The sequence below is a fragment of the Xiphophorus couchianus genome, chromosome 21 (genome assembly GCF_001444195.1).
Source record: "Xiphophorus couchianus chromosome 21, X_couchianus-1.0, whole genome shotgun sequence".
NCBI classification, from domain to species: Eukaryota; Metazoa; Chordata; class Actinopteri; order Cyprinodontiformes; family Poeciliidae; genus Xiphophorus; species Xiphophorus couchianus.
This window is the reverse complement of record NC_040248.1, coordinates 5,195,451-5,223,324: the sequence shown is the minus strand read 5'-3', so window position 1 is coordinate 5,223,324 and position 27,874 is coordinate 5,195,451. Positions and strand designations below refer to the sequence as shown.

The following is a 27,874-nucleotide window of genomic DNA, read 5'->3' as shown; positions in this document are numbered from 1 at the left end:
ACATATTTTATTAAAGTTACATACTACAGCTTTTATGACAAAGTAAAGTCATTGTCACATTTGTGCAAAACAAACACATTTAAGTAAGAAAAATATCATCATTACTGTAAAGGATTTGCTTAAAACGTGACATTTTCTTGGTCAATATACTACATCATGAGTTCACATATTGTTTCCTGATGCAGTGTCCAAGAGAGCGCTGAAAATAAGGATTTGTTAAATATGATCATCATAATTTCACATTTTACCAATATTATCACCATCTTGTTATTTTGTCCAATCAGGCTGCAGTAATTTAAACATAATAGCTACTAAAGCATCCAAACTGGTTGCTGTGACACTGAACATTGAGCTGTAGTGAATCTGATTTCCATTGATCCTCCTTCAGATGCTTCTGCAACTTGATTGGAGTCCATCTGCAGACTGAACTTAATTTAGGACTTCTCTAAATAAAGTATCCTGGATTGTGTCAAAGCACAACTTTAAGGTAAGAGAGACAGGTCTGCACTTGAGACTAAAGGCAAGACAATGAACAGAAGGTCAAAACCGAAGGTAACAAAGAAGTGGCTTCTGTGAACAAACCTGGGCTTAAATCCAGCTGGAAAAATGAACAAAATATTACAATCTATAGCAGATGGTAGAAAAAACCCCCAAAATGGGTGTGAATACTTTCTGCTGGTGCTGTAAACCTAATCAATAAGATCCAGTGAAACCATTAGCCTTCAGAAGATAGCCAGCAGCCCACCTAGATGGACTTTGTGGTAAAATGTGGGAACTTCTAAAGGCCGTGATCTTCTGGAGCGGCAAGTCGTCCGGGCGCCTCGGTGTCACCGGATCAGGAGCCGTCAGCGTCTGATTGGCCCTCAGGTCAACTTCCTGTTCACACACAAAGCGCTTTGTTTAGTCCCGATCGCTTCTGAACTCACAGGTTATCAATATGTTGATTTCAGTCGTATTAGGCAGAGATGGGTAGAGAATACAACAATTATACTCAAGTAAGAGTAGTATTACTTCAACATATTTCTACTCAAGTAAAGCACCAAGCAGCTACCAAGAAATTACTCAAGTAAGAGAAAAAAAAGTATTTAGTAAAATGTTTACTCAAGTACTGAACAAATGATCAATCATTTAATGTTTAAAAATAACATAATCAGATGGACCAAAATATATCGTTAAGTGGAAATTTTGATATTCTAAACACCAAAATGACAATAACTCATATAAGTAAGAGAAAAATAACCAAATCAGCCAAAAATAAAATGTTTCCAAATCAGTTTCTTTCAAAATAAAACTATGAAACTTTAACAAAAACTGCAGGTGTGTGTCTGGTGAAGTTTTGTTTAAAACATGTTTGTTTTTCATTCAGTCGGTAGAAAATCCAGAATTTTATTCGAGAAGGAGTAAAAATACAACGTAGTAAAAATAAACTTAAAATAAATACAATAAAAAGCTACTTAAGGAAGTAAATGTAACTACCAGTAGTTACACTGTCATTTTTATCCATAAAATACCAACATTTCCACTTACCTTTATATTTTGTTTTATCTGATTATGTAATTTTTAAATATTAAAGAGTAATTTCTTAGACTTTTTACTTTCACTTGAGTAAAAATATGTTGAAGTTGTGCTATTCTAACTTGGCTACAATTTTTGGGAACTCTGCCCTTCTCTTCAGTGACAAAATCTTCTAAGTGAACAGAACCCAGTGATGATGATGGAAGGAAATGTATTTATTGGTTCTCTCCTCATCTTTTCTTGAATCACCTGTTGCAGTGCGGTCCGTATGCGTCCAGCATGACGGTGCTGGCCTGCTCCAGGTCCCACTGGTGGCACTGCAGCAGCTCCTCACACTCGGTTCTCGACCTCAAACCCAAACGAAACAGCTGCTCCACCTGCAGCGCAGAGGGTGGAGGAATTTAACACGAGTAGGAACAGTTAATCTGAAATGAACAAGTAGGAACAGTTCCTCTGAAATGAACAAGTAGGAACAGTTCATCTGAATTTAACAAGTGGGAACAGTTCCTCTCAATTTAACACGTAGGAACAGTTCCTCTCAATTTAACAAGTGGGAACAGTTAATCTGAATTTAACAAGTGGGAACAGTTAATCTGAAATTAACAAGTAGGAACAGTTCCTCTCAATTTAACAAGTAGGAACAGTTCCTCTCAATTTAACAAGTAGGAACAGTTCCTCTCAATTTAACAAGTGGGAACAGTTCCTCTCAATTTAACAAGTGGGAACAGTTCCTCTCAATTTAACATGTAGGAACAAGTCATCTGAAATTAACAAGTAGGAACAGTTCCTCTCAATTTAACAAGTGGGAACAGTTAATCTGAATCTAACAAGTGGGAACAGTTAATCTGAATTTAACAAGTGGGAACAGTTAATCTGAATCTAACAAGTAGGAACAGTTCATCTGAATTTAACAAGTGGGAACAGTTAATCTGAAATTAACAAGTAGGAACAGTTCCTCTCAATTTAACAAGTGGGAACAGTTCCTCTCAATTTAACAAGTGGGAACAGTTCCTCTCAATTTAACATGTAGGAACAATTCATCTGAAATTAACAAGTAGGAACAGTTCCTCTCAATTTAACAAGTGGGAACAGTTAATCTGAATCTAACAAGTAGGAACAGTTCATCTGAATTTAACAAGTGGGAACAGTTAATCTGAATCTAACAAGTGGGAACAGTTAATCTGAATCTAACAAGTGGGAACAGTTAATCTGAATTTAACAAGTAGGAACAGTTAATCTGAATTTAACAAGTAGGAACAGTTAATCTGAATTTAACAAGTAGGAACAGTTAATCTGAATCTAACAAGTGGGAACAGTTAATCTGAATTTAACAAGTGGGAACAGTTAATCTGAAATTAACAAGTAGGAACAGTTCCTCTCAATTTAACAAGTGGGAACAGTTCCTCTCAATTTAACAAGTGGGAACAGTTAATCTGAATTTAACAAGTGGGAACAGTTAATCTGAATTTAACAAGTAGGAACAGTTAATCTGAATTTAACAAGTGGGAACAGTTAATCTGAATCTAGCAAGTGGGAACAGTTAATCTGAATCTAGCAAGTGGGAACAGTTAATCTGAATTTAACAAGTAGGAACAGTTAATCTGAATTTAACAAGTAGGAACAGTTAATCTGAATTTAACAAGTGGGAACAGTTAATCTGAAATTAACAAGTAGGAACAGTTCCTCTCAATTTAACAAGTGGGAACAGTTAATCTGAATTTAACAAGTGGGAACAGTTAATCTGAATTTAACAAGTGGGAACAGTTAATCTGAATCTAACAAGTGGGAACAGTTAATCTGAATTTAACAAGTGGGAACAGTTAATCTGAAATTAACAAGTGGGAACAGTTAATCTGAATTTAACAAGTAGGAACAGTTAATCTGAATTTAACAAGTGGGAACAGTTAATCTGAAATTAACAAGTAGGAACAGTTCCTCTCAATTTAACAAGTGGGAACAGTTAATCTGAATTTAACAAGTGGGAACAGTTAATCTGAATTTAACAAGCGGGAACAGTTAATCTGAATCTAACAAGTGGGAACAGTTAATCTGAATTTAACAAGTGGGAACAGTTAATCTGAATTTAACAAGTGGGAACAGTTAATCTGAAATTAACAAGTGGGAACAGTTAATCTGAATTTAACAAGTGGGAACAGTTAATCTGAATCTAACAAGTGGGAACAGTTAATCTGAATTTAACAAGTGGGAACAGTTCCTCTCAATTTAACAAGTGGGAACAGTTAATCTGAATTTAACAAGTGGGAACAGTTAATCTGAATTTAACAAGTAGGAACAGTTCATCTGAATTTAACAAGTGGGAACAGTTAATCTGAATTTAACAAGTGGGAACAGTTAATCTGAAATTAACAAGTAGGAACAGTTCATCTGAATTTAACAAGTGGGAACAGTTAATCTGAATCTAACAAGTGGGAACAGTTAATCTGAATCTAACAAGTGGGAACAGTTCCTCTCAATTTAACATGTAGGAACAGTTCATCTGAAATTAACAAGTAGGAACAGTTCCTCTGAATTTAACAAGTGGGAACAGTTCCTCTCAATTTAACAAGTGGGAACAGTTAATCTGAATCTAACAAGTGGGAACAGTTCCTCTCAATTTAACAAGTGGGAACAGTTAATCTGAATCTAACAAGTGGGAACATATCCTCTCAATTTAACATGTAGGAACAGTTAATCTGAATCTAACAAGTGGGAACATTTCCTCTCAATTTAACATGTAGGAACAGTTAATCTGAATCTAACAAGTGGGAACAGTTCCTCTCAATTTAACATGTAGGAACAGTTAATCTGAATCTAACAAGTGGGAACAGTTCCTCTCAATTTAACATGTAGGAACAGTTAATCTGAATCTAACAAGTGGGAACAGTTCCCTCCTAGCTTTGATTACCTAGCAACAACCTGCTGAGCAACTGGTGCAGCAGCAGCTGTGTATAGTTCTTCTTCATAACTGATTTAAAATTTAAAAAACACGATTGAGTGAAAACTGTGAATAAAACGTGAAAGGTCAGACCACCAGTTTGGTAGTATAAGATATTTAAAGCAAAACACTAATTGAGGATTATCAATATTGACTGATATGAATGAAATGCTTATGTCATGATGAGTTTTTCAAGTATTTCATTGAGAGAGGAAGATCTCCAACTTGTTTTGGTTTCATGTTTTAAAATGAGCTGCTGGAACAGTTCGGAGGAACATCAGCAGCATTTCTGATTTATGAGCCACTTAAAGGGAACTAGTTTGGGATGACACCTAACGTGGCAGACAGTCCCCAAGGAGCTGCAGGAAGGAGGAGCGGAGAGGTGTCAACGCTAACCGAGCCTCAATATTCAGGCAGACGCTGTGTGAAGTTTAACAGAATAATAACAACTAGACTTTGTTGTTAATCTTCTTTATCAGTGCAGTATGCTAACATTTATACCTTTATAGTGTGCAGATGTTTGTGTTTTATAACATAAAAACTCTTTCAGCTGAGAAACAAAAATATTTGGGAGTTAAAAATATGAACAATAAAGAGCTTTAACCTAATATTTCAGCACTCTTTAATAGCAGTCTATCTGGCTGCATCTTGTCATGGCAATATTTGCCACTCCAGTTGAAATAATAAAAAAAAATATTCATTTTTTATTATTTCAGTCTTTCCAGGATTTCACAATAGTTTTTGTAATTTTTTCCCATCAAAATCACAAATTTTGATGGGAAAAAATGTCACCTTTAGTTACTGACCATATCGATCACGGACTGTAACTTGGCATCAAGTAAAGATGAGGCAGCAGTGTGGAGGAAGTAAGAAATATTGCCACCTGCAGGTGGGAGTTAGTGTCAGTCCAGTGTTTTTCCACCAACAAAAATTAGCAATAAACACAAAATAATGCATTTCTATGAAAAAGAAATGCAGGAATTGGTTGGTTTTGCATTAATTCCCGCAAACTGCGAAAAACTGGAGGGACAGTTTCTTTGGGAGAAAAGACTTTTGTTCCCTTTTTATGCAAAACAAAAACAGAAAGCAGATGAATAAATGTACCTTTAAGAAATTAACAGCCTGAGGAACGCTCCAGTTGTGGCTCTGCAGAGCAGCTTTACATTCCTCCGTCGTAACGCCATGAACGGCTCCTTGGACCTGCAAACAGCATCAGTGACAGGAAGTGACACAGAAGTTGCGAAACACTGCAAAAACACAAAATCTTACCAAGATTAATTCTGATTTCTAGTGCAAATATTTTAGTAGACTTGAAATAAGATAAAACTAACTTACAAATAACTTTTCAAGATATAAGAGCTTGTTTTAAATAAATAATTCCTTAATATAGATGAAAAAGTTACACTGATAATCTCTATCAAATGTCTTGTTATAAGTGAAAGAATCTTCCACTGGAACTTAAACTTTTTCATGAATTATTTACTTACTTATTTACAAGCTAATATTTCTTGCTAAAAAGTTACTTCTAAGTTAGTCTTCTCTTATTTCAAGTGAACTAAAATATTTTTACTAAAAACTAAATGAAAAATACTTCAAGTACTAGTTCCATTGCCAAATAAGTTACTTATAACATAGAAAAAAGTGTTTTGTTATAGTTGAAATAATCTGCCAGTGAAACTAGTATTTTTTCATCAATATGAAGGATTTATTAACTTAAAATAAGCTCATATATCATGTTGAAAAGACACTTAGGTCAGTTTTGTCTTAATTCAAGTATTCCAAGATATTTGCACCAGAAACTGAACCGAAAATACTTTGTGTTTTTGCAGTGAACATGAACACTTTTCCCTTTTATAGGCCAGGTGCCAAAAAGTATTTAGAATAAATAGATTTGCTATATAAATATTCAACAAACATTGCTAATACAAAGAAGGGAAAACATCAGTAATCATTTCAGTGTTATTGATAATTATTAATTGGTACAATGAATTAAGCTGCAACCTATTTTAAATGAGCCCACAGCACTTTGAGGTTTCCCTCCAATCACGGGAAGTGATGATTAATGATTTTCTGCTTTAAGGCTAAAATGTTCTGCAGAAATCAGGTCACATCTGCTGCTTTGTGAACATAGAGTTTTGATAATTAAAACTCGGTTGACAAATGTTTGTAACTTTAATAAACGAGGTCATGCTGTAAAATTACTGATTTCAGATTTCCTCGCCTGCAGCAAACGTTGGCATTTGTGGGATCGTCACACATTTCAAGAGAGAGGAGAATGTGAGCTCACCTGTGTGATGCTCTGCTCCTGTTGCATGCTGGGAGCTGCGGTCCCGCCGTTGTTGTTGTTGTAGGAGGAGTTTGGTTTCGCTTCGCCCGGTTGCTGCTGCATCATGGGTTTGACTGCCGCCATGTTGGCCGCGCCGTATCTGGTCAGAAAAAACAAAAACCAGGAGCTCAGAATAATAATGAGTCAGATGACAACTGGACGGAGGGATGGATGGATGGATGGATGGATGGATGGATGGATGGATGGATGGATGGATGGATGGATGGATGGATGGATAGATGGATGGATGGATGAAATGAACTCTGATCAGGTGAGTTTGAACGAACCGCTCCAGGAAGGCTGGTCTCTCCGGCAGCGGGTTGGGGGCGGAGCTCTGAGGGCTGTCCATCATGGTGGACAGGCCCCGCCCCTCTCTGAAGGCGAGCGGCTCCAGCAACGCGGTGGAGGAGTAAGATGAGGCCGCCGGCCTGGAGGTGGAGGAGGAGCTGGAGGACAGCAGGGGGCCGAGGAGCCCCACCGCCCGCCGCGGTGACACCAAGAGCGGCGGCGGTGGCAGCACCACGAGCGTGGAGGACAGAGCCGGCGCCAGCGGGAGCGGGGAGGAGGAGCGGGAGCCCGGCTGGGAGAAAGCGTGGTCTCTGGGTGGGATCTGAGGCGGAGCGTTGTCCTCGTCTCCCAGGGAGATGGAGCTGGAGCGCGCCCCCTGCTGGGCGCCGCGGGTGGCGTAGCTCTGTTTGGAGGGGCGTAAGGGGGGCACGGGGTTTCGGGGGGGCAGCACGGGCAGGTCCTCGAAGCAGGAAGTGATGGAGGTGGAAGAGGAGGAGGGGGAGGGCGGAGGAAGGTAGATTTGTCTGTGGGCGCCGAACGGAGCCAGAGGCATCGGGGTGGGGGAGGAGGGGAGTGAACGACCGGTTGCCATGGGAACCTGGAGCTTGACCATCACCTGTAAGTAGACAAAAGCAAGAAGAAGGGGCAGTGTAGAAAAATAATCATGCAGATGGAAATTATCAATCTTATTTAAATTTATCATGCAATTAACTGATCTTCTGGTTTAGCCGTGTGTTCAATAATCTACTGTTGATCAAGGAGTTTCCAGTGGTTGCAGATCTACCTCTCTCTGCAGCTCCTGGAAGAGGTCGGCAGACTGCGACTCGCTCCTTCCCGCCATACTGGACACAGGGGGGCCCAGGGTTTCTTCAGGCGGCCCCTTGTTGATGGAGCGCACCTCCTGATCCTCTGATTGGTCGTCAAAGTCTGCAGTGACCTCGTCATAGGCTGGCTGGGGCAGAGGCCAGTCCAGGATGGACGGCGTGTCCTGAGGGGGGAAACGGGATAATTAAAACAGTCAAGAGTCAGAGAAAGAGAAAATGACACAAATCAACATGTGATGACCTCATCTGAAACAGTCTTAGTTTACAATAAGATGCTAACTTCTGATATGCAAAGAAAAGGCATTGGTAAAAACACAAAGGGAGCCAAATACCAGCAACAGAAAGGTTGCTAGAGACAGCAAAGCTGGGCAAACACACCTGTGCCTGCATTGATTAAAACAGGATTTCTGCAGGTTTCGCCAACACAAATGTGAGACGTCTTCCGACCTTTTTAAGACTGTTATGAAAGGAAATTAAGACCTGTATCGCCAGAAGAATGTACAAATTTCATCCAGCCAGCTGGCGAACAATTTGCACTTATCACAGGACAGAGAAGCTAACTTTTGTGTCCAATATTACTAGATAACTAAATACATTTTGGTGTCTATCATCGGTAACTGCAAATTAACGACAGTTGGCTGGAAGAAGATTGTACATTTCTTGCTAGCTTTTTGTGTCTATCATTGGTTAGCTAGCTAGCTAGCTAGCAAGGGCATGTTAGCAGTGAGTTAGCATTCAGGCTATTGCAGGTGAATCATTTATTATTTAAGTACAATTGTTTAATTTAATTGTTTATATGAAATTATAAACAATGAAATTGTTTATATATAATTATAATTTCATTGTAAACAATGCAGATGAATAGTCATGTATTCCTCTGCTTGATGTGTGATGGATGTGGATTGTTTGTTCAGACTTTTATTATTGCTACAGTCACTGGGCAAGAGTAGGGTGAAATATCAAATACCAGCTCCAAGATTTTCTTTTTTTTTAATTTAAGAAAAAAATGCATTTTTGGTTTGATTTTTTTCCATTCTGATTCTGATCTCCAACTTTAAGCTTGCTTCACATTTTCACCATGTTCTTTAGTCCAGATCTCTAACAGCAGACTGAAGCTCCAGGCTTGAATTTCTGTCGATATCTGAAGCATGAGGGGTACGCAGTCGATCGATGAGCACCAATCATCATTACGCTGCACCCGCCTCAGTGCATCCAAGAGGAAAAGTTATGAATCACGTCTCCAAGCTAAAGGTCATCCCACCTGTTTGGAGAACAGTGAAACTGATGATGATCACTGCTTGTTTGAGCCTTCAGCTGTGATTTTATTAGTGTTCTTGGTTGTGGAAGGTCTCTAATGCGTCTTTAGGCCCACTGTGGGTAACTGGTGTTACCTTGCTTTCACAGTGGGAATGAGTTAAGTTGAAAGGTCAGAGGCTAAAGCCTTCAGATTAGATAGGAGCCTCTCCACTAATTGCTAGCTTGGCTCCACTGGGGGATTTAGGTTTGCCGCTAATGGATAAACAAATCATCTTAACTTCCAACCTCAGCTCAATGAGGCGTAGAACATTGCTTTTCACAAATTCAGTTCCATGACCCACAGTGCGGACAATGAGCTTTGGGAGTTAATTAAAACCTGACATTTGACCACAGCGAGTTGTAGAGCAAAGGCAACGTAGCTGATATGGCAGACAGAGCTAATGCTCATGTTAACTATTGCAAAAACAAAAAGCAGATGCTCCCGGGGCGTGCCGTGGTAGCGTAGCGGTTAGCGCGACCCGTATTTGGAGGCCTTGAGTCCTCGACGCGGCCGTCGCGGGTTCGACTCCCGGACCCGACGATACTTGCCGCATGTCTTCCTCCTTCCCCATTTCCTGTCAGTCTACTGTAATATAAGGGACAAAAGACCCCCTGGAGGGGTAAAAAAAAAAAAAAAAAGCAGACGCTCCCGAGTCATTTTTACAACTTCATGTCAAGCTTCATGTATTTTCTCAGGCTGGATGAAAGTCTCAAGTCTCTAAAAGCAATAAACATTTTCCCATCAAATCCATGACCTCTACTTTATCTCTAACCCTCTATCGCTTATGTTTGTTCTCAGTCTTTATATATATATATGAATATACAGTATATATATAGCATTATAAAGAAAACGAATCTTCAGAAGCTGAAATTCCTAGACGCAATGATACCTGACATACTATTGGTTGGAATTTACAAAGCAGCCAATCAGACGCCATTCATTCTACTTGGCGCTGATTGGCTGAACCCCAAAGAATGGAAATAAAGAACACTGTGGCTGTTAGCTTCTGCTGCTATTAACCGCATCAAATCGGGGTTTTCACGGCGTGTATTAACGTACATTAAGCTGTATTTGGTGTTTGAAACTATTAATATAAGCGGCTACAAGCGTTTTTTCACAGGGAGTCTCACGTGTTTGTGGATTTTAGAAATTCAAACCACTGTTTTGTCATCATCTTACAGAAGATATCAGTACTGCTAAAAAAATAAAATAAAATAAATCTTCCAAAGCTGTGTATCCTCTTCAAATCATTCAGCTAAAATGCATCCCTCTTTGTGGATGTCTAATCATCTGTTGTGATGCAGAAGTATCTTCAGGCCTGAAACTAAATGGATGTATCCAAACAGAAAACACAAACTTTGTCTGAAAGGATGGTAACTGAAAGATCGAGCAAACAAAGCCAGATTTTCCGTGACTTGGCACAGTCTGTATGCGGCTCCTCTGAGAATTTATGTTTTACAGCCTTCTGCACAACAAGAATGCAAACAAATAAAAACATCTGAACTTGCTTCGTGAAGATTTGGCAGAACAAAAGCACAGAAAATAGAAAAATTAAGAGAGGTAGCTGTAATTACAAGTTTGTGTTGTCATGGTTTGGAGGCCACCATGGCTTTACTTGATGCTCGTTCAACTAAAGAACGAGTAGTATGCTTGTGGTCGTTCATACTACTAATGAAACAGCAATGAGACTTTTGTGTGAAGGGGTTACGTCCCCAAAGCGAATCGCATGTGAATTGTTGGAAATAATAATACATGGACCAGTTTATGGATTGATTTTAAAGAGCCAGTATTATGTATTTCCAGACAGATAGTGCCATTTTAGATAAGATAAGATAAGATTTATTTGTCATTGTCATCAACAGATTACAACGAGATTGAGATTTGCTTGACTCGAGTTAAGATGCAGGTTATGTGTATATACATAATATACAACGATAAAGAAATGAATAGTACAAAATGAGAAATAAATAGACATCAGAAGATGGTTGCAGTGCCTGGAGGTGTCGCAACAGAATTTACATTTATAACAAAGTGGTGTCAAGAGCAGAAGTTCTTATGCCTTTGAATTTAGTGTCATGATTACCATCGGGTAAAAACTGTTTACAGTACCATAAAGTAACTGTTAACTTAAGCAGTTAAAAAAATGCTGTATACATATCAAATATGACTTAATAAATTTTACTTTGTAATTTAACACTTTAAATTTGGCCCCTCTGTGTCTTTCCTGCTCTTTCTGAAACTCTTCCTTCAGGAAGTCATCACAACATGGCTCCTCTATTAAGCCTTTAACAAAGTTTTTACCAGGTCATCTCAAAGTTTTAGTTTGAGATGACCTGGTAAACATGATGAGATGATGAAAGGTCATCATCTCTGATGACTTATGGAAACCTTTTATTAATATCCTTAAAATGATAGTGGCACAAACAAAAAATCTTGCTGCACAAACGTAGCACAAATGTTTGACACCAATTTTGTTCGATTTGAAGAAGGTAGGGCGACAAACTTCACTCAGGCATATGGAAATAGTAGATCGGATTTTTGTTTGGGTGAAAATATTGTAATTGGATGTTCAGACTGTGGTGAAAAAGTCACACAAGAAGATTGCTTGTTCAATCTGACCCAATCAGAATCTACCTTCAAAGTGTCTTCATCCGGTTGGTGCGTCTCTGTGAGCGGCGAGGGCGTAGTCGAGCTGAAGCTGTCGTCCGTGAAGTCGATGAGCGACACCTCGCTTTTGGCCGATCGCACGCCGCCGCTGCTGCCCTCCCAAGGCCGCAGCTTCAGACCGAGAGACGCGCCCAGCTTCTTCAGCCCAGACGATGTGCTGAAGTCGTCCTCTTCATCGTAGTCGTCCATCACGGAGTCGTACAGCGGCTCTGGGAGCACACGGAAACACCACGGTCAAGCTGGAAATGTGGGATCTTGGGTTGCAAAAGAGGAAAACTTACTTTTGAGCAGAACTGCCGGCTTTGGTGGACGAGGAGGAGGCTTCTCTGTTAAATACAGTTTGCGAGACTTTACCAGAAGTTTTAGATCTAACATCATCACAGTCAAATCAAATAAAAACAAGTTACTCTTTGCACGGTTGGGTAGTTTGGTTGGTCTTGCAGTTCCAGAATCAAATCCCAAGATATCTGGAGGGTCCATCGGGTTCCCCAAATACAAACTGAGGAAGAACAAATTTAGTCCAGATTATAAAAGCTGCAGGACAAAATTAAATCAAATGTCTAAGTATATATGATACACAATCTTCTGCTGTGAGACCCAATCTAGACTTAAATGCCTTAACATCAACTTCTGAAACAGCAGTGGGCTCTGCTGCCCTCCAGTGAAGAGCTGTGGTAACTGCACTATAAAAACAGTTCTGATCAGAAGTTTCTATAAGCTCATCACAGCTGTGAATCTCACTTTAATGTAGTCCAAAAGTCTGAATTTATTGTATATTTCCTCCATTTTTCCTTTATTTCCTTAATTTTGACCCTCTGGAGGAAGGGTCAAAATTATACATACAACTACATACATTAATTCAGCTACATCATCTCCACTTTTTCTGTTGTGTTTCAACGTATAACAATCCCCAAAACACTTCAAAACTTGTTTTGGAGTTGATAAAGAAGGTTAACATCCAACTTTTTGAAGTGCACCTGTTGAAATTTGCAAACCATGTTTTACTGTAGAGCTACTTAACCTATTGGATCTCAACTCTCCTCGAAAAACCAGATGGTTTGGTAAGATATTCAAGAATAGGGTTTATGCAGGTTTCACCAACTCAAATTAAGACTTTTTAAGACCAGTATGAATAAAATTTAAGAGCTGCTACATGACAAAGATATACAAAAAAAAATGCAGGGACCAAAACTGTGAAATTCTGGGGTCTTTTTGTGGGTCTTGGCAGCAGCTTTGGCATATGGCTCATTAGCTAGCTAGCTAGAAAAATGTTTCATTTAAACTCCTAAATGCTACACTTACATTGAAAATAATCAGTTAATAATCAGTCAGTTTAGCTGGTGTTCACCTGTCAATGCGGTCTGCGTGTCCCCAGCTCCTGTGAGGGTCCGTGTCTCCGTGTCCGGTGTGGATGAAGGAGTGTTTCAGCGGCCGGCTGATGTCCTGGGCGGACAAGCCGGCCACGGAGGTCACGACATGCCGAGGAAACTGACCGACACGCAGTGTCCGCCGGTTCTGCCCGCGCCACCAGTAATGCTCCGCCCTGAAGACACGGCGACAAGGAAGGTGAAAAACTAATTTCTGCTTTTATTTCCTTTGAAAACTTTTGACCCATCAGAAGAGTTGAAGGCCAGTATGAGTTTGGTTTCTTCTTTTCAGATCAATGTAATTAAAACAGCACATAAAACAGGGTTTTCCTAAAATGTAAGACTTTTTAAGACCATTTAAAAAGTCTTTAAGACTGCATTACATCAGAAATGTACAAAAGAAACAGTGTTAATCCCCAAAATGCCAGTCTTTTTGCACAGAATCAATGCAGCATTGTAACAAAGACTTTTTAAGAACATCATCCAGCCAACTGGTGATAAATTTGCATTTAAACAATGATAGACACAAAAAAGCAAGGTTGCTAGCTAACTAGCTCACCTTTTAGCTTGATAGCTTATTCCCCACTGCAGGAACCAGAACCAATGGTTCCTGCTAATATAGCTATCAATATAATTTGGCTAGTTAGCAGGGGAAAATTGGCTGCTAGCCAGCAGTAGCCTGAACTGCCTCAAATCACAGAGCACAATGAAGAAGCAACTCAAGCGCCCTGTGAGAAAAAAAGACTATATAAAATACACAAGATTAAACAGTAATGCCACTACAACATTTAAGACTTACAATTAAGATATTTAAGCAAAAGCTATCTTTTTAAAAAAAAATAATAATAATGTAAGACTTTTTAATACCTTGATGTTAAGATACACAAATTTAAGACGTTTTAAGGATGTAAAAGTTTCAGCCATCTCAAACTACTTCTGCTGGTGAGCCACACTGACCTTCCCTCAATGATCGTAATGACGTCATTCATTTGAATTTGGAGTTTTTCTTCTTCCTCGAAGTCCTGGAGGGCCCTCATGTCTGTAGGCAACGTCTGATCAAACACAAACACAGAAGTAGAGGCACTTTTAGACGCAGCCTTAACAGATCCTCTTGTGAAAAATATCACACTTACAGTGTTTCAACATCAAATGCATTGTGTTACTGCTGTAACACTCTTCAGAATGGAAGTTAATACTGAAAGAAGAAGCATGTTAGCTGTTTTTATCATCACTGAAGTGATCAAAGTGAATCAAAATGTAGACATTTTTCCTTTCAATAATTTTGACAGTTTCACACAACTGCTACTTAATTTTGAATTATCTTTTTTTTATTGAAAAATCTAATTTTTTTTAACAAAAACCTTCTCACTTCACAAAGAAGAAAACAATCTATGTTCGTGTCATCTTTGGTTCAGAATGGGCTAAAATTGGTACCAACAAGTCAGATGATCTAAAATCATCCATAAAAATGTCTGATTGGTGCACCTCTGCTTTTAAACCCATTATTCTATGTATACATGAGATAAACGAGGTGAAGCTGAGTGACCTCGAACAGAAAGTCTCTGAGAGCGATGAAGGTGGGTCGGTCGTCAGGTTTGGGGCTCCAGCACTGCAGCATGACGTTGTAGATGTCTTGAGGACAGTCGTCAGGTTTACACAGCCTCTCAGCCTCAACATCAACCTTGTGGAGGATCTGCAGATGGGAATTAATTTCTCAGAAACACCAAAACAAATCCATTAATTTTCCTCTTAAAGGGGACCTTTTATGCATTGTGGAACAGGTTATGGTAAGCCTAAACAAAACATGTTCATTATGTTTTATGCACAAAATCATTCCTAGATAACAGTCTGTTCAGTCCTGCCTTTCAGATTGAGCAGTTTTAGGGCCTCTGTCACTTCAAATCCAAATAATCTGCTGAACAACCCCCAACTAAATGTTTATACAGTCACATGAAAATGGCTGCAAATAATTAGGTAATGGCACAGTTCCCATTGAATGTGACTTAATTCAGAAGGTTTTGAAATGGCTAATTTTCCAGACACCAAAATACATGAACTTATTGCCAAAAGACGGCTGGCAGGTTTACCTAATCTGTTTTTAGAAGCAGTTGAGACCCAAGTACAAAATGTCTCCTTTAAGGTTTTATTGTGTAGAGTGAATAGACGTACCTGGCTCCCATTGAGCCCGAGCCACGGCTCCTGTCCATGGCTGAACATCTCCCACAGGGTGACTCCAAACATCCAGGTATCAGACGCGTGAGAGAAAGTGCGACACTTCAGAGACTCTGGAGCACACCTGGACAGAAACAGAAACAAAGATGTAGAGCTGGCACATCTTTGTGCCAGCTCTACATCTTTGTAGAATCTCAATAAAGAAAATGAGGAGTGGCCTGCTTTTCTCACCAAGGAAAAGGGATTTTGTGGCCTTCCTCCATGATGTATTGATCAGTGTGAGTAGGTAGCGCTCTCATCAGGCCAAAGTCTCCAATCTTCACCGTTTCGTTGGTGGACAGCAGGACGTTGCGGGCGGCCAGGTCTCTGTGGAGGAATCGCCTCTGCTCCAGGTAAGCCATTCCACTTGCCACCTGTACAAATACACACAATGACAGACATTGAAGGTCTTATATAAAAAGAGTCTGTACCTTTAAAAAACAGAAACTGACCTGTACGGCGTAGTTACACAGAATCAAGATGAGGATGTGACCCTGACGCTTTCTGAGGCGATCCAGCAGGGATCCCAGAGGCGCCAACTCAGTCACCTAGAGCCAACGAAACATGATCAGGACGAAGTCAAAGTATTCATACATTCTTATCACGGTGCAAATCAGCGCCTAAATCCATTTTAGAATCAATTGAACATTGATGTTTGCAGACACTCTAGTCAGTCCAACTCAACTTGAGCATAGGTTGGACTGGTGCAAAGCTGGTAGAGGCATACAATAAATCGAATACCTGCACTGGTGAGAACAGGGAATGGTGGTTCTAAAAAGTATCGACTCAGAAGGGCTGAAAACTACAGTGGCCCAGAGGGGCCATCAAAATGCAATAGCCACATCAAAAGGTATGGAAAATATCTTAGATCAACTTCTGTTTTGGGGTAAAATAGCTTTTGTTTTTGCATTGTGATTTTTTTGTTGAGTTTTAGGTCTCATTGTGTCGTGGTTTTGGCAGTTGCTTCATAGCTTTTGTTGCGTCGTAACATTTATTGTTGTGTTGTGGCTTTCATTGTTGTGTTGCAGTTTGTGTTGTTGAGCTTTGGTTCTTGTTGTGCTGTGGCTTTTGTTTTTGTGTTGTGGTTTTTGTTGTTGAGTTTTGGGTCTCATTATTTTGTGGAGAACCATAGAATACAAAAATAAATTATCCAAGTTTTTGTTAAAAGAAGAGAAAGAGTGCCATTTTCTTTCCAATAATACTTTGTGTTGGTCTATTACAGAAAATACCAATGAAATACATTAAATTAAATCTGGAAAGGCTATTAGGTAATGGAAACTTTTTCAAGGCGCCACATTTATGAACACATAATAAAGTGCTATGAATGAAATTAGATAACGACCCATGAGCTCCTGTTGGACAGCCTGAGGTAATCCTGAGAATAGCTATTCCAAACAGTTTTTGAATAAGACTCCTAATGTGAGCTGAAAAAGAGAAAAAACGCTCAGGAATTACCATCTTCATGGGCTGCGTTAGGACGACTCCATAGAGACTGATGAGGTTCTGGTGGCTCAGTGAGTGCATGGCGTTCACCTCTCTGATGAAGTCATCCAAACCGTCTGAGTCCAGCACGCCGGCCTTCAGACACTTCACTGCCACGGACAGCTGAGGAAACCAAAAGCTGCAGTCATTTTCTAAAACTGTGTAAATACCCTGGAGAGAAACGTTTGTCTCACCACTCTGCCGTTTGGTGCGGTCCACTCTCCTCGCCGCACGACTCCAAATGTGCCGTCTCCGAGTCGCTCAAACAGTTGCATCTCCGACTCTTTGATGAGGCAGGTGAGCAAGTCTCCAGGCTCGCTGCTGGCTGCAGGTGGGACCGACAATGCACCCTGCTGGGGGTCGGCGTCTGACCGCTTCACTGGAAACACCTGTAGATAATCGATCAATAACAACCATTTACGGCTTACTGGTTATTAACTATGACAAACAGAAGGCAAACTGATCAATCACTTACCATGTCTGGGTAATCAACAACTTCAATAAGTGACGGCAACTGAATATTAACTGTTAATATATAATAGAAACAGACTTAACTACCACTTAGTAATAACTAACAAATAGCTATCACCTCTTAATATTAACTGAGTAATAAATATCACTAAGTAATGCTAACTTACTATTAACTATTATACAGTAATAGTTACTGACTACTTGTCTCTAAGTAATAACTAAAATAGCTGTTACCTATTAATATTAACTGACTATGAACTATCACTTAGTTATGGTAACTGACTGATAAGTAATGGTAACTCACTATTAACTCCTATTAACTAATGGTAATTTACTATTAATAATCATTAAGTGATGGTAACTCACTATTGACTATCACTTAGTAATGGTAACTGATTAACGCAGTAATAGTAACTGACTAATAACTATTATTAATTAATGGTAAAGGACAAATAACTATCATTTAATGTTGTTATTTATGTATGTATGTATGTATGTATGTATGTATGTATGTATGTATGTATGTATGTATGTATGTATGTATGTATGTATGTATGTATGTACATTTCATTGAGTTACCCTGATGAGACGTTTTGCTTGATTGTCACATTCATATTTTAGACTCCTTGTTTTATAAATTTACTGTCATAAATCTGGAGAAAACTGCTCAAGATTATACACAATGCATCAAAAACTTTTAACCAGCACTTAATATAGCTAATTTTAAATGTTTATTAGGATATATATGCTTTCCCCCCAAGCATTAGTGTATTGCTAGGTCTTCTCATTAGTCAGAGTTGTATTTAATGCACCTTGCTCATCCAGGACTTGCGTTTATAAAGGGCTTTTCTTCTCTTGACCGCCTCCCAAAGCCGCCTCTGACCTGATCCAACAAAACAAAGCAAATAATAACAACAAACACCATCGACTGTATTTACAACTGAGGATTATTTGATGACCATTCAGGACGTCACACACGTAAAGGCATAAAAAAATCCAATCAGTGGCTCTCACCGGGCCGCCCCATGCCGATCTTCTCCAGATCTTCATTCTTGACGTAGTCGAAGTGGGAAAGTCGCGTGACGTTGAGTTCATCCCGGATCCGCAGGAAGTACTGCTGCAGCTGCACGTCAGTCAGCAGCTCCAGCAGCCACTCTGTGCCCTCTTCACTCTGCATCTGCACACACACATTTTATCTGTTTAACACACTGGCTGTACTGGATGCCATTTAGCCGTAACCTACATGTCTGAACAGATCTGTCATCAGGTTTAATGTTAAATACACTCTGTGTATTTATAATAGCTTGCTTGGGAAATGTTTTAATTTAGTTTACAATTACTGCATTGATTTCCAGAATATATTCCTATTAATTATTAAATACGAAGGAAAAACATCTGAAATGGAATCCAACTTTGAACAACTCACCCTGATAAAAGAGCTTCTAAAAAATTACAATATCATCAAAAACTTTATTTATTTTAATAGTTTAGCTTAAAAATGTATTCATTACATACAAAGTACTTACATTTTAAGAGTTTAATTTATGATGTTGATGATTAGGAATGAGTCTCGTTGATTGGACAATTACTAGTAAAGAACTTAATATCTGAGGAAGCCTCAGATATTAAACCGAATTGACTTAAAATGTTGCTTTTCTTTAAACACAAACATAAATTACAAATTTATTTGATAAATTTGCACGAATAAAGCTCATTTAAATCCACCAGTAGCTTCATAAGCTTGGTCAAACATATACAAATATAAACTGCTACAAACCTTTTTTCAAATGGTTCAGAAAGTTCAATTAGGAATCCCAAATACAGTTAGGGCCAGAAATATTTGGACAGTGACACAAGTTTTGTTATTTTAGCTGTTTACAAAAACATGTTCGGAAATACAATTATATATATAATATGGGCTGAAAGTGCACACTCCCAGCTGCAATATGAGAGTTTCCACATCCAAATTGGAGAAAGGGTTTAGGAATCATAGCTCTGTAATGCATAGCCTCCTCTTTTTCAAGGGACCAAAAGTAATTGGACAATGGACTCTAAGGGCTGTAATTAACTCAGAAGGTGTCTCCCTCGTTAACCTGTAATCAATTAAGTAGTTAAAAGGTCTGGGGTTGATTCCAGGTGTGTGGTTTTGCATTTGGAAGCTGTTGCTATGACCAGACAACATGCGGTCAAAGGAACTCTCAATTGAGGTGAAGCAGAACATCCTGAGGCTGAAAAAAAAGAAAAAATCCATCAGAGAGATAGCAGACATGCTTGGAGTAGCAAAATCAACAGTCGGGTACATTCTGAGAAAAAAGGAATTCACTGGTGAGCTTGGGAACTCAAAAAGGCCTGGGCGTCCACGGAAGACAACCGTGGTGGATGATCGCCGCATACTTTCTTTGGTGAAGAAGAACCCGTTCACAACATCAACTGAAGTCCAGAACACTCTCAGGGAAGTAGGTGTATCTGTCTCTAAGTCAACAGTAAAGAGAAGACTCCATGAAAGTAAATACAAAGGGTTCACATCTAGATGCAAACCATTCATCAATTCCAAAAATAGATAGGCCAGAGTTAAATTTGCCGAAAAACACCTCAAGAAGCCAGCCCAGTTCTGGAAAAGTATTCTATGGACAGATGAGACAAAGATCAACCTGTACCAGAATGATGGGAAGAAAAAAGTTTGGAGAAGAAAGGGAACGGCACATGATCCAAAGCACACCACATCCTCTGTAAAACATGGTGGAGGCAACGTGATGGCATGGGCATGCATGGCTTTCAATGGCACTGGGTCACTTGTGTTTATTGATGACATAACAGCAGACAAGAGTAGCCGGATGAATTCTGAAGTGTACCGGGATATACTTTCAGCCCAGATTCAGCCAAATGCTGCAAAGTTGATCGGACGGCGCTTCACAGTACAGATGGACAATGACCCCAAGCATACAGCCAAAGCTACCCAGGAGTTCATGAGTGCAAAAAAGTGGAACATTCTGCAATGGCCAAGTCAATCACCAGATCTTAACCCAATTGAGCATGCATTTCACTTGCTCAAATCCAGACTTCGGACGGAAAGACCCACAAACAAGCAAGACCTGAAGGCTGCGGCTGTAAAGGCCTGGCAAAGCATTAAGAAGGAGGAAACCCAGCGTTTGGTGATGTCCATGGGTTCCAGACTTAAGGCAGTGATTGCCTCCAAAGGATTCGCAACAAAATATTGAAATAAAACTATTTTGTTTGGGTTCTGTTTATTTGTCCAATTACTTTTGAGCTCCTAAAATGTGGAGTGTTTGTAAAGAAATGTGTACAATTCATACATTTTCTATCAGATATTTTTGTTCAACCCTTTAAATTAAACGTTACAATCTGCACTTGAATGCTATTGTAGAGGTTTCATTTCAAATCCAATGCGGTGGCATGCAGAGCCCAACTCGCGAAAATTGTGTTACTGTCCAAATATTTCTGGCCCTAACTGTATATAAACAAATAAAATTAATTATGGAGTCTCTGTAAACAAAATTGTCCTTCAAAATAAAGGACTTGTTGAGACCAAAACACCAAACTGAAGACTTTCGTCATCCAGTTTTTGGTAGAAAAAGAGAGAAAAATTATAGTATATCATGTGATTAATTGCTTATTGCAACAGCCTTACTAGTTACCACAAACTCTTAACTGCTTTGGTAAACTTTTTTACCCTTAACAATTGAAAACCTCATTTTGGATTCTTTGGTATTTAAATGTATCAAACTTTCCAGTTATGTTGTTCTATGACAAAATATAAAAATAAAATCTTGAGGTCTGGAAAGTTTAAAAGATATTAACAGGTTTGCACTGCGAAGCATGAATTTATCTCCCGTAATTCAGCTGTAATCAGGAGAAACAAAAACATTCTGGCTACATTAACGCATAAATGATGTAATGAGAGAAATGCTGCAGATCCACCCACAGCGTCAGACTTTCTTTTTACCATTTGTCCCCCGATTCTTCTGCTCCTCTCCTCCTCGTCCTCGCCCTCCCCCTCCGCTCGGGCGTAGGGGAGTCGCTGGTACATGTAGCTCTCCCCCATGCTGGAGCCGCTCCTCTCCTCCTGTTCTTGTGCTATTCAAAGGAAGCTCTGCTTTTAGTCCAACGCGCTAATCTCCTCTCATCTCCGTGACCTCCTTGCGTTCAACCGATGCGACACACACACACACTCCTCTGGTTGTATCACCTAAAGCGATCTCTGGATCCTCCCTCCTGCTGCTCTTTTCGCTCCCTGCTGACTCACGGCTGCCTGCGGCATCGGACACCTCCACGCTTCCCCTTTCTCCCTCTCTCTTCCTCTCTCTCTCCGGCGTTTCCTCCTGTCCATCTGCTCCTGGCTCAGCAGCCGATCTCCGCCGTCTGATGGTGCTAAATAATTCAGCTGCTCTCATCAGAGAGAGGATGGAGAGAGATGCGGAGACGGTTCCCAGCATGCATTAGAAAGACGATGCACAAAAGAGCAGCCGCTCTGATGGATGAATTGAGGATTTCCACTGATTTAATCAGAGAAAACTCCATTTTGAAAAACCCCTGGCTGAGGTTTGAACCCAGAACTGGATAAATGATCCAGAAGTTATCGTGATAAACGATTATATTGATGTTTTTGAGACCATTTTCAAGTGATATATATTGGTAATAATGGCATAATAATGCAAGGACACGTTCTCAAAGATCAATAAACTTTAAATTCTAATTAACAATTAACTGGAAGACATTTTAAATATGCAAAATAAATAAATAACTGAAACAAGAAATAAAATTAATTATGAAGTTTCTGTAAACAAAACTTTTCTTCAAAATAAAGAACTAGTTGAGAGTAAAAGCACCAGATTTAAGACTTTTATTATCCAGTTTCTGGTAGAGAGAAAAACAATAAATCAGAAAAAATTGAAATTATTGAGCTCTTTTTAATTCATCAAGACTTTCTTTTGCAGGGCAACAGTGCTACCAACTGATATCTTCCCAGTAAAATACCAGTTTCTGCCACCTTATTTTATTGTAAAACTGTTCACCTATGTTTGCCAGTTATTAATCAATCAATCAAGTTTATTTTTGTAGCACATTTCAGCAACAAGGCAGTTCAAAGAGCTTTACATCACAAAAACAAAATGTCACAAAAATACAGTCACTGATTTGAGAACAAAAATTATCAAAAACATCAGTACACATCAGATATGTTGGTCAATGTTGCATTAATTTGCATTAAAATACCCTGAAAGTGATTAATAGAATTTACATGTCTTTGGATGTGACAATTTAATACCAAATTTAACCGAAAAAAATAAAAATAAAAAAATTGGTTAATAAAAAATGTAAATTTTGTGCTTTTTCATTTGTCTGCATCTTTTTTTTTAGATGCCTAATGTTTCAAAAGTGAATTAGCATCAACTACCCGGGTTGGTGAAACAGATTTATGAATTGTGATCCAAGGGGCCCCAAAAGAAATCACTCTGAGGGTGCTGAATGGCCCCTGCACCGCACTTTGAACACCCCTAATGTCAACAGTGGGACAGTGAATGTGCTACTGTATCCTGCAAGATTCTGCTGAAGATTAAAGCAAAAAATAAATAAATAAAATGTGGAGTGGATGTTAAAGTGGGCTGTTGCCAATAGCAACAAGGCTAAACGGTGCATCAAATCCGTCCATATCGATGTTTGCTCGTCTGAAAGGAATGAGCTCAAAATGTGAGTCGTGTTTTATGGAGGGCAGAGCTCTAAATATAACAGAGCTAAATTTAGCTGCAGCTGGCCTGGAATCAGCGTGAAGATGCTTCAGATTCAGATTCAGATTCAGATTCAGACGGTTTAAAAATGAGGAGAGGAAGTAAAAACACACCAAGATGCTCTAATGGCAACACCTGATACAGGTACAGCTCAAAAAATAAGAAATTTGTTTTTTTTAACTCATTTCAGAGAGTGAAACTCACAAGGAAGCAAAATACTCCCATAAATTTGCAGTGTGGTGGCGTAGTGGTTAGCGCGACCCATATTTGGAGGCCTTGAGTCCTCGACGCGGCCGTTGTGGGTTCGACTCCCGGACCCGACGATATTTGCCGCATGTCTTTCCCCATTTCCTGTCAGCCCACTGTCATTTAAGGGACACTAGAGCCCACAAAAAAAACCTCCTGGAGGGGTAAAAAAATAATAAAAAATTTGCAGTATGAGTCAATAATAAGATTTGGGACCTATAATTCACATTTTCACATGTTTCCCTTCATGTTTTATCATTTTAATACCAAACAAAGCCCATCGCAGTGGCCTTTTTGTCATTTTTCTCCTCTTAAATTCCTCATATAACTGCAAAGTCTATCAGGTTTTTAAAAGTTGTCTTACTTTATATTTTTTATTAGAACATTGTTAGATTATTTGATTGGCAAAATATATAAAGGCATAAATGTACAATTCTGGTTTAAATATATTTTTGTTTTGCCTTATACAGTATTTTACAAATTACCCTAAAAATACCCTTAAAATTTCTATTTTAACCCTTAAAATTAGTGTTGTATAATAACAAAGTAAAAACACTTCACTACTTTACTTAAGTATATTTTGGAGTACTTCATACTTTCCTCGAGTATGAAAATTTTTGATGACTTTCACTTTTACTTCACTATATTTCCGAACTTAATTGTGTACTTTTACTCCGATGCATTTTCAATGTGTGGTTTAGTTACTCGTTACAAAAAAGCGAGAGAGAGAAACAAAGTGTTTTGACCCCACCTACTGATTAGCAAGTAGCAAGTAGGCTACCGAACAAAGTCGGTAGCCTACTTGCCTGGGCTTGTTCATCACCACCAATAGGATACACCTGTTTCGCTTCTCCCATTAAACACAAAGCAAGTCTCGCAATCAGCCGCAGCCACATGGAGGAGGAGACGGAGACCACAACGACTGCAACTACGTCGGACACGGCTCCAGCTGAACCACCAGCTGGTGATGAGAGCCCATGGCCTTATTTAAACACAATATACTCTTTCGTGGGTGTTAAAGATTCGTCGTACCGCATGCAGTGTATGTTATTCCTGCACGAAGATGTGGAAATTCTATCTTACAAAAACTCCCCGTCCAACTTGAAGAAACACATCGAGGTAACGTCTTATGAAATGGTTATAATCCTCCTGTTTCAGTAACTATAGCTTGGTCACTAGACACTACTGTATTGTGAAACGTTGACCATAAATGAACTTTGTTTGGCATTGTTTCAGTTCCACACGTGGTGTATTTAGCTTAGGCCTAATGTTGACTGTAGCAGGCTACCTAGACTCCTCTGTTCAAGGGGGGACAGAAGCCATAGCGATAGCAATTTAGACTCAATTTAACGAATATAGGAAAGGCACGCAAGTTCAAAACCAGGTTTACAAAAAAGGTCTCCCTCTTCAGATGCCAAATAAGCTGCATTTCCCTCCCAATTCTTTTTTTCTTTTGCATAATGACCAGTTGTGTGCACCTATAGTTTGTGAAGTAGAGTAATTGTAACAGCTTTTTTTCTTCATGTTGGCCGCATTTTCTGTACTATTTATTTTTCTCATTTTCAGCACTGACCTTACTTGAAGGGAAAACTTAAGGCTTACAAAAACTTTGTATTTTCTGTCCTGGAGGGTTTACTAAGAAGCTGGTTCAGTTGTAAAGCAGGTTAAGTTAACCTTGTTGTATAGGTAAAGCACCTAATTTTCTTAACTAAATGATGCCTGCAGGTATATCTATTAGCAGGTTTAATTTTGCCTGCACTTGGTTGGGTACATTATTTTAAGTGTATTTGACAAGTTTACCAAAATATAAAAAATGTCATTCAAACTGCATTTGCTTTGTTTTACTTTTTACTTGTACTTTTCATTACATTACTTGAGTACATCCATTTTTACAGTAATTTCCATACTTAAGTACAAGAAGTTTCAGATACTTTAAGACTTTAACTCAAGTAACATTTCAGTCAGTGACTTCGACTTTTACCAAAGTCATATTTTGGAGAGGTACCTATACTTTTACTTGACTCTGAGATTTCAGTACTTTATACAACACTACTTAAAATACTTGAATACGTGCAATAGTACAATATTTTACCAGCTTTTCTTTAAATCAATAAATTATATACCATCCAAAGTAAGGCTTTTTCCATGAAAACCACAACAATAAAATCTATATTTGACACACTTGCCGCCTGTAATGTTCAGTTTCTCCACCAGGGGGATAAAACAGGTATAATTCAACACACCAGATTAAATTCTGTTAATAATATAAAAATATGTGTATTAGAAATATTATTTGGTTTTAGATCGCTGATCTTACCCTGCAGGAGTCTTTTTGGTGATAAGCTGCAGTCAGGAGTGACTTAATTAACCCGACGTCACCTGAAGAAAGCCATGGGTGGAGGGGTGCCACATCTGCAAGAAAGAAGCAACAAATTTCAGATATTGCAAAATCTCAACGTTCAATTTGCTTCTATGGAGCAACACAATAACTCTGAGCTGTAGCAACACCAAAAGAGCTCCATTACAGAGTCAAGACAAGAATAAATTCTTATTTTATTCAATATAGCAGAGGAGAAAACCTCCAAAATACAGTTTCATAATGCAGCAACGCCTTCAGTACCTGGACACTGGAAGTCATTTTCTTTTTTTTTTTGTTGCTTATTTAATTTTACAACAATCAAATAATAGTATATTATCTCATCTTCTAATTCATTAGAGTTAATAAATTCTTATTTAACGTTAATTGAATAAATTACTGTCCATGGTGGACGATAAAAACTTCAGAAATATACAAGAGCTCCTCACTGTTAGGTGGATTTATGTTGAGGATTGAAATGGGAAAACACCTTTTTTCATTTATATCAAATGAATAATTAGTGAACAAATATATACATTAAACTTCCATATAGTAGATAAAATATATATACGATAAATCATGATTGTCTCTAGAACCAAATAATTCCTCTACTTTTTGTCAGACAGTTGTTACCTCAGTTGTCCTCTGTGCTGTAGGAGAAACGGATGGATGGATGGATGGATGGATGGATGGATAAACTGATGGGTGGATGGATTGATGAATGGATAAACCAATATATTGGTGGATAGACGGACGGATGGATGAATGGACAAACCGATGGACGGATGGATGGATGGACCAACTGATGGATGGATGGTTGGATGGACCAACTGATGGATAGATGGTTGGATGGACAAACCAATGGATGGATGATGGATGGATACACCAATGGATTGGTGGATAGACGGATGGATGGATCAGTCAAAGCAATGAGTAAATGGATGGACAGAAGAATGAATGAATGGATATATAGTGGATGGATGAATGCTCAAATACAGAAGGATGGATGGACAAGCAAACGGATGGATGGACAGATGGTGACTAAATGATCCGGTCCACAGTAAGGTGTCTTAATTCTTACTATGAGCTGAATGATGTGTTCAGGTGTTCGGTAAAATCTGTACCAGTTTGGTCTTATTAGAAAACAGACCTCAGACTTATTAATATCAATTAATATGTTGTTTATGGTTTATAACAAGAAGTGCTGCTTAATGACAGATTGGTTTTCCAATTTTAAAGAAACAGATTACTGTTTAGTTAAAGTAGCATAACTTGTATCTGTCACAAACTTGTAAACAGAGGAGACTTCAACTGATCCTCGGTCAGTCTTAAGCTGATTACCATTCCGTCACGTTCAGTTGGCTCCAGCTCCTCAGCTTCAGTTCAGTTTGTTCAGGCGACATTTTACGTTATTAGCTTTTATTGGCATCATCCACTTTATAAATTACCAGCTTATATCACAGCAACATGTAGCAAAAACAAACCCCAGCGCACAGACCTGAGAGGATGGAGCCTTGTGGGATGAAGCCGAGGCTCTCCACCGGTCAGTCCCCCTCCCTCCTCCTCTGCTCCGGGTCGCACCGCACCCCGGCGGGAAGCCGGAGCGGGTTTACTTTGATTCGGTTAAATTCGGGCTTTAGCTCCGTCTGTTCTCTGCCTCCCGGTATTCCTTAACGGTCCGCCGTGATTTGAGCGTCACGTTGCGTAAGAAAGGAACGTCAAGACGTTACGGCGCTGTTAGGGTTCGGACAGCTCGTGACCCCCCGCTTAGGCGATGCGTCACAGAGTCCGCCATATTGTGAGTGGCAACTTTATGTTGAAAGAGTTTACATGAAGCGGGAAAAGTATGCAGGGAAACTGAGTTTGTTCAATAATAACAGGTTTACATTTTAAAAAATTTGATTGATCACCTGAATTACCCAAAATGGCATAATTACAAATAAAAGCGGAGATATCAGCACACATAAAATGCATCACTTATTAAAAAAAGGCAAACTTTACAAAATGAAAAATAAAAGTAAAATATAGAAATAGTAATTTTGATCCACCAAAAAAATAAGGTTCTCCAAACCAAATCAAAATAATAAATTTCAAAAATTAGAATTTTGTAAAACAAACATGTTAATTTCCCTCTGAAATTGTAAA

The 27,874-nt window shown here is 38.9% G+C and overlaps 1 protein-coding gene across 3 annotated transcripts; it reads right to left on the bottom strand.

The window, feature by feature from the left end:
* tnk2a (tyrosine kinase, non-receptor, 2a) lies at positions 1-27,438 on the bottom strand. Of its 3 annotated transcripts, XR_003593940.1 has the most exons (23): positions 27,228-27,438; positions 25,691-25,785; positions 21,348-21,785; positions 18,398-18,560; positions 18,196-18,266; positions 17,107-17,301; positions 16,886-17,035; positions 15,883-15,978; positions 15,623-15,804; positions 15,389-15,515; positions 14,766-14,912; positions 14,177-14,271; positions 13,201-13,395; positions 12,260-12,351; positions 12,134-12,178; positions 11,820-12,061; positions 7,849-8,052; positions 7,064-7,680; positions 6,738-6,876; positions 5,555-5,650; positions 1,765-1,892; positions 548-876; positions 1-514 (listed from the first exon to the last, which is right to left on the bottom strand). XR_003593940.1 is itself a non-coding variant. In XM_028005600.1 (22 exons), the coding sequence occupies exons 3-22, from the start codon at positions 21,444-21,446 to the stop codon at positions 864-866; spliced, it is 3,096 nt and encodes a 1,031-aa protein (XP_027861401.1). In that variant the 5' UTR covers positions 21,447-21,785; positions 25,691-25,785; positions 27,228-27,438; the 3' UTR covers positions 1-863. The 3 variants fall into 3 exon arrangements, 2 of the variants coding, with proteins under 2 accessions (XP_027861401.1, XP_027861402.1); XM_028005600.1 differs by having other exon boundaries at positions 1-876; XM_028005601.1 differs by lacking the exon at positions 21,348-21,785 and having other exon boundaries at positions 1-876.
* Between the last annotated feature and the right edge of the window lie 436 nt (positions 27,439-27,874).

Bases quoted from the DNA above. Each gene is read 5' to 3' on its own strand.
- tnk2a (XM_028005600.1), bottom strand. From the start codon at position 21,446: ATGGGGGAGAGCTACATGTACCAGCGACTCCCCTACGCCCGAGCGGAG. The intron at 18,267-18,397 runs GTGAGAGCCACT...TTGTTGGATCAG, and splicing joins GATCGGCATGGGGCGGCCCG to GTCAGAGGCGGCTTTGGGAG. The intron at 5,651-6,737 runs GTGAGCTCACAT...TGCTGTTTGCAG, and splicing joins AGGAGCAGAGCATCACACAG to GTCCAAGGAGCCGTTCATGG.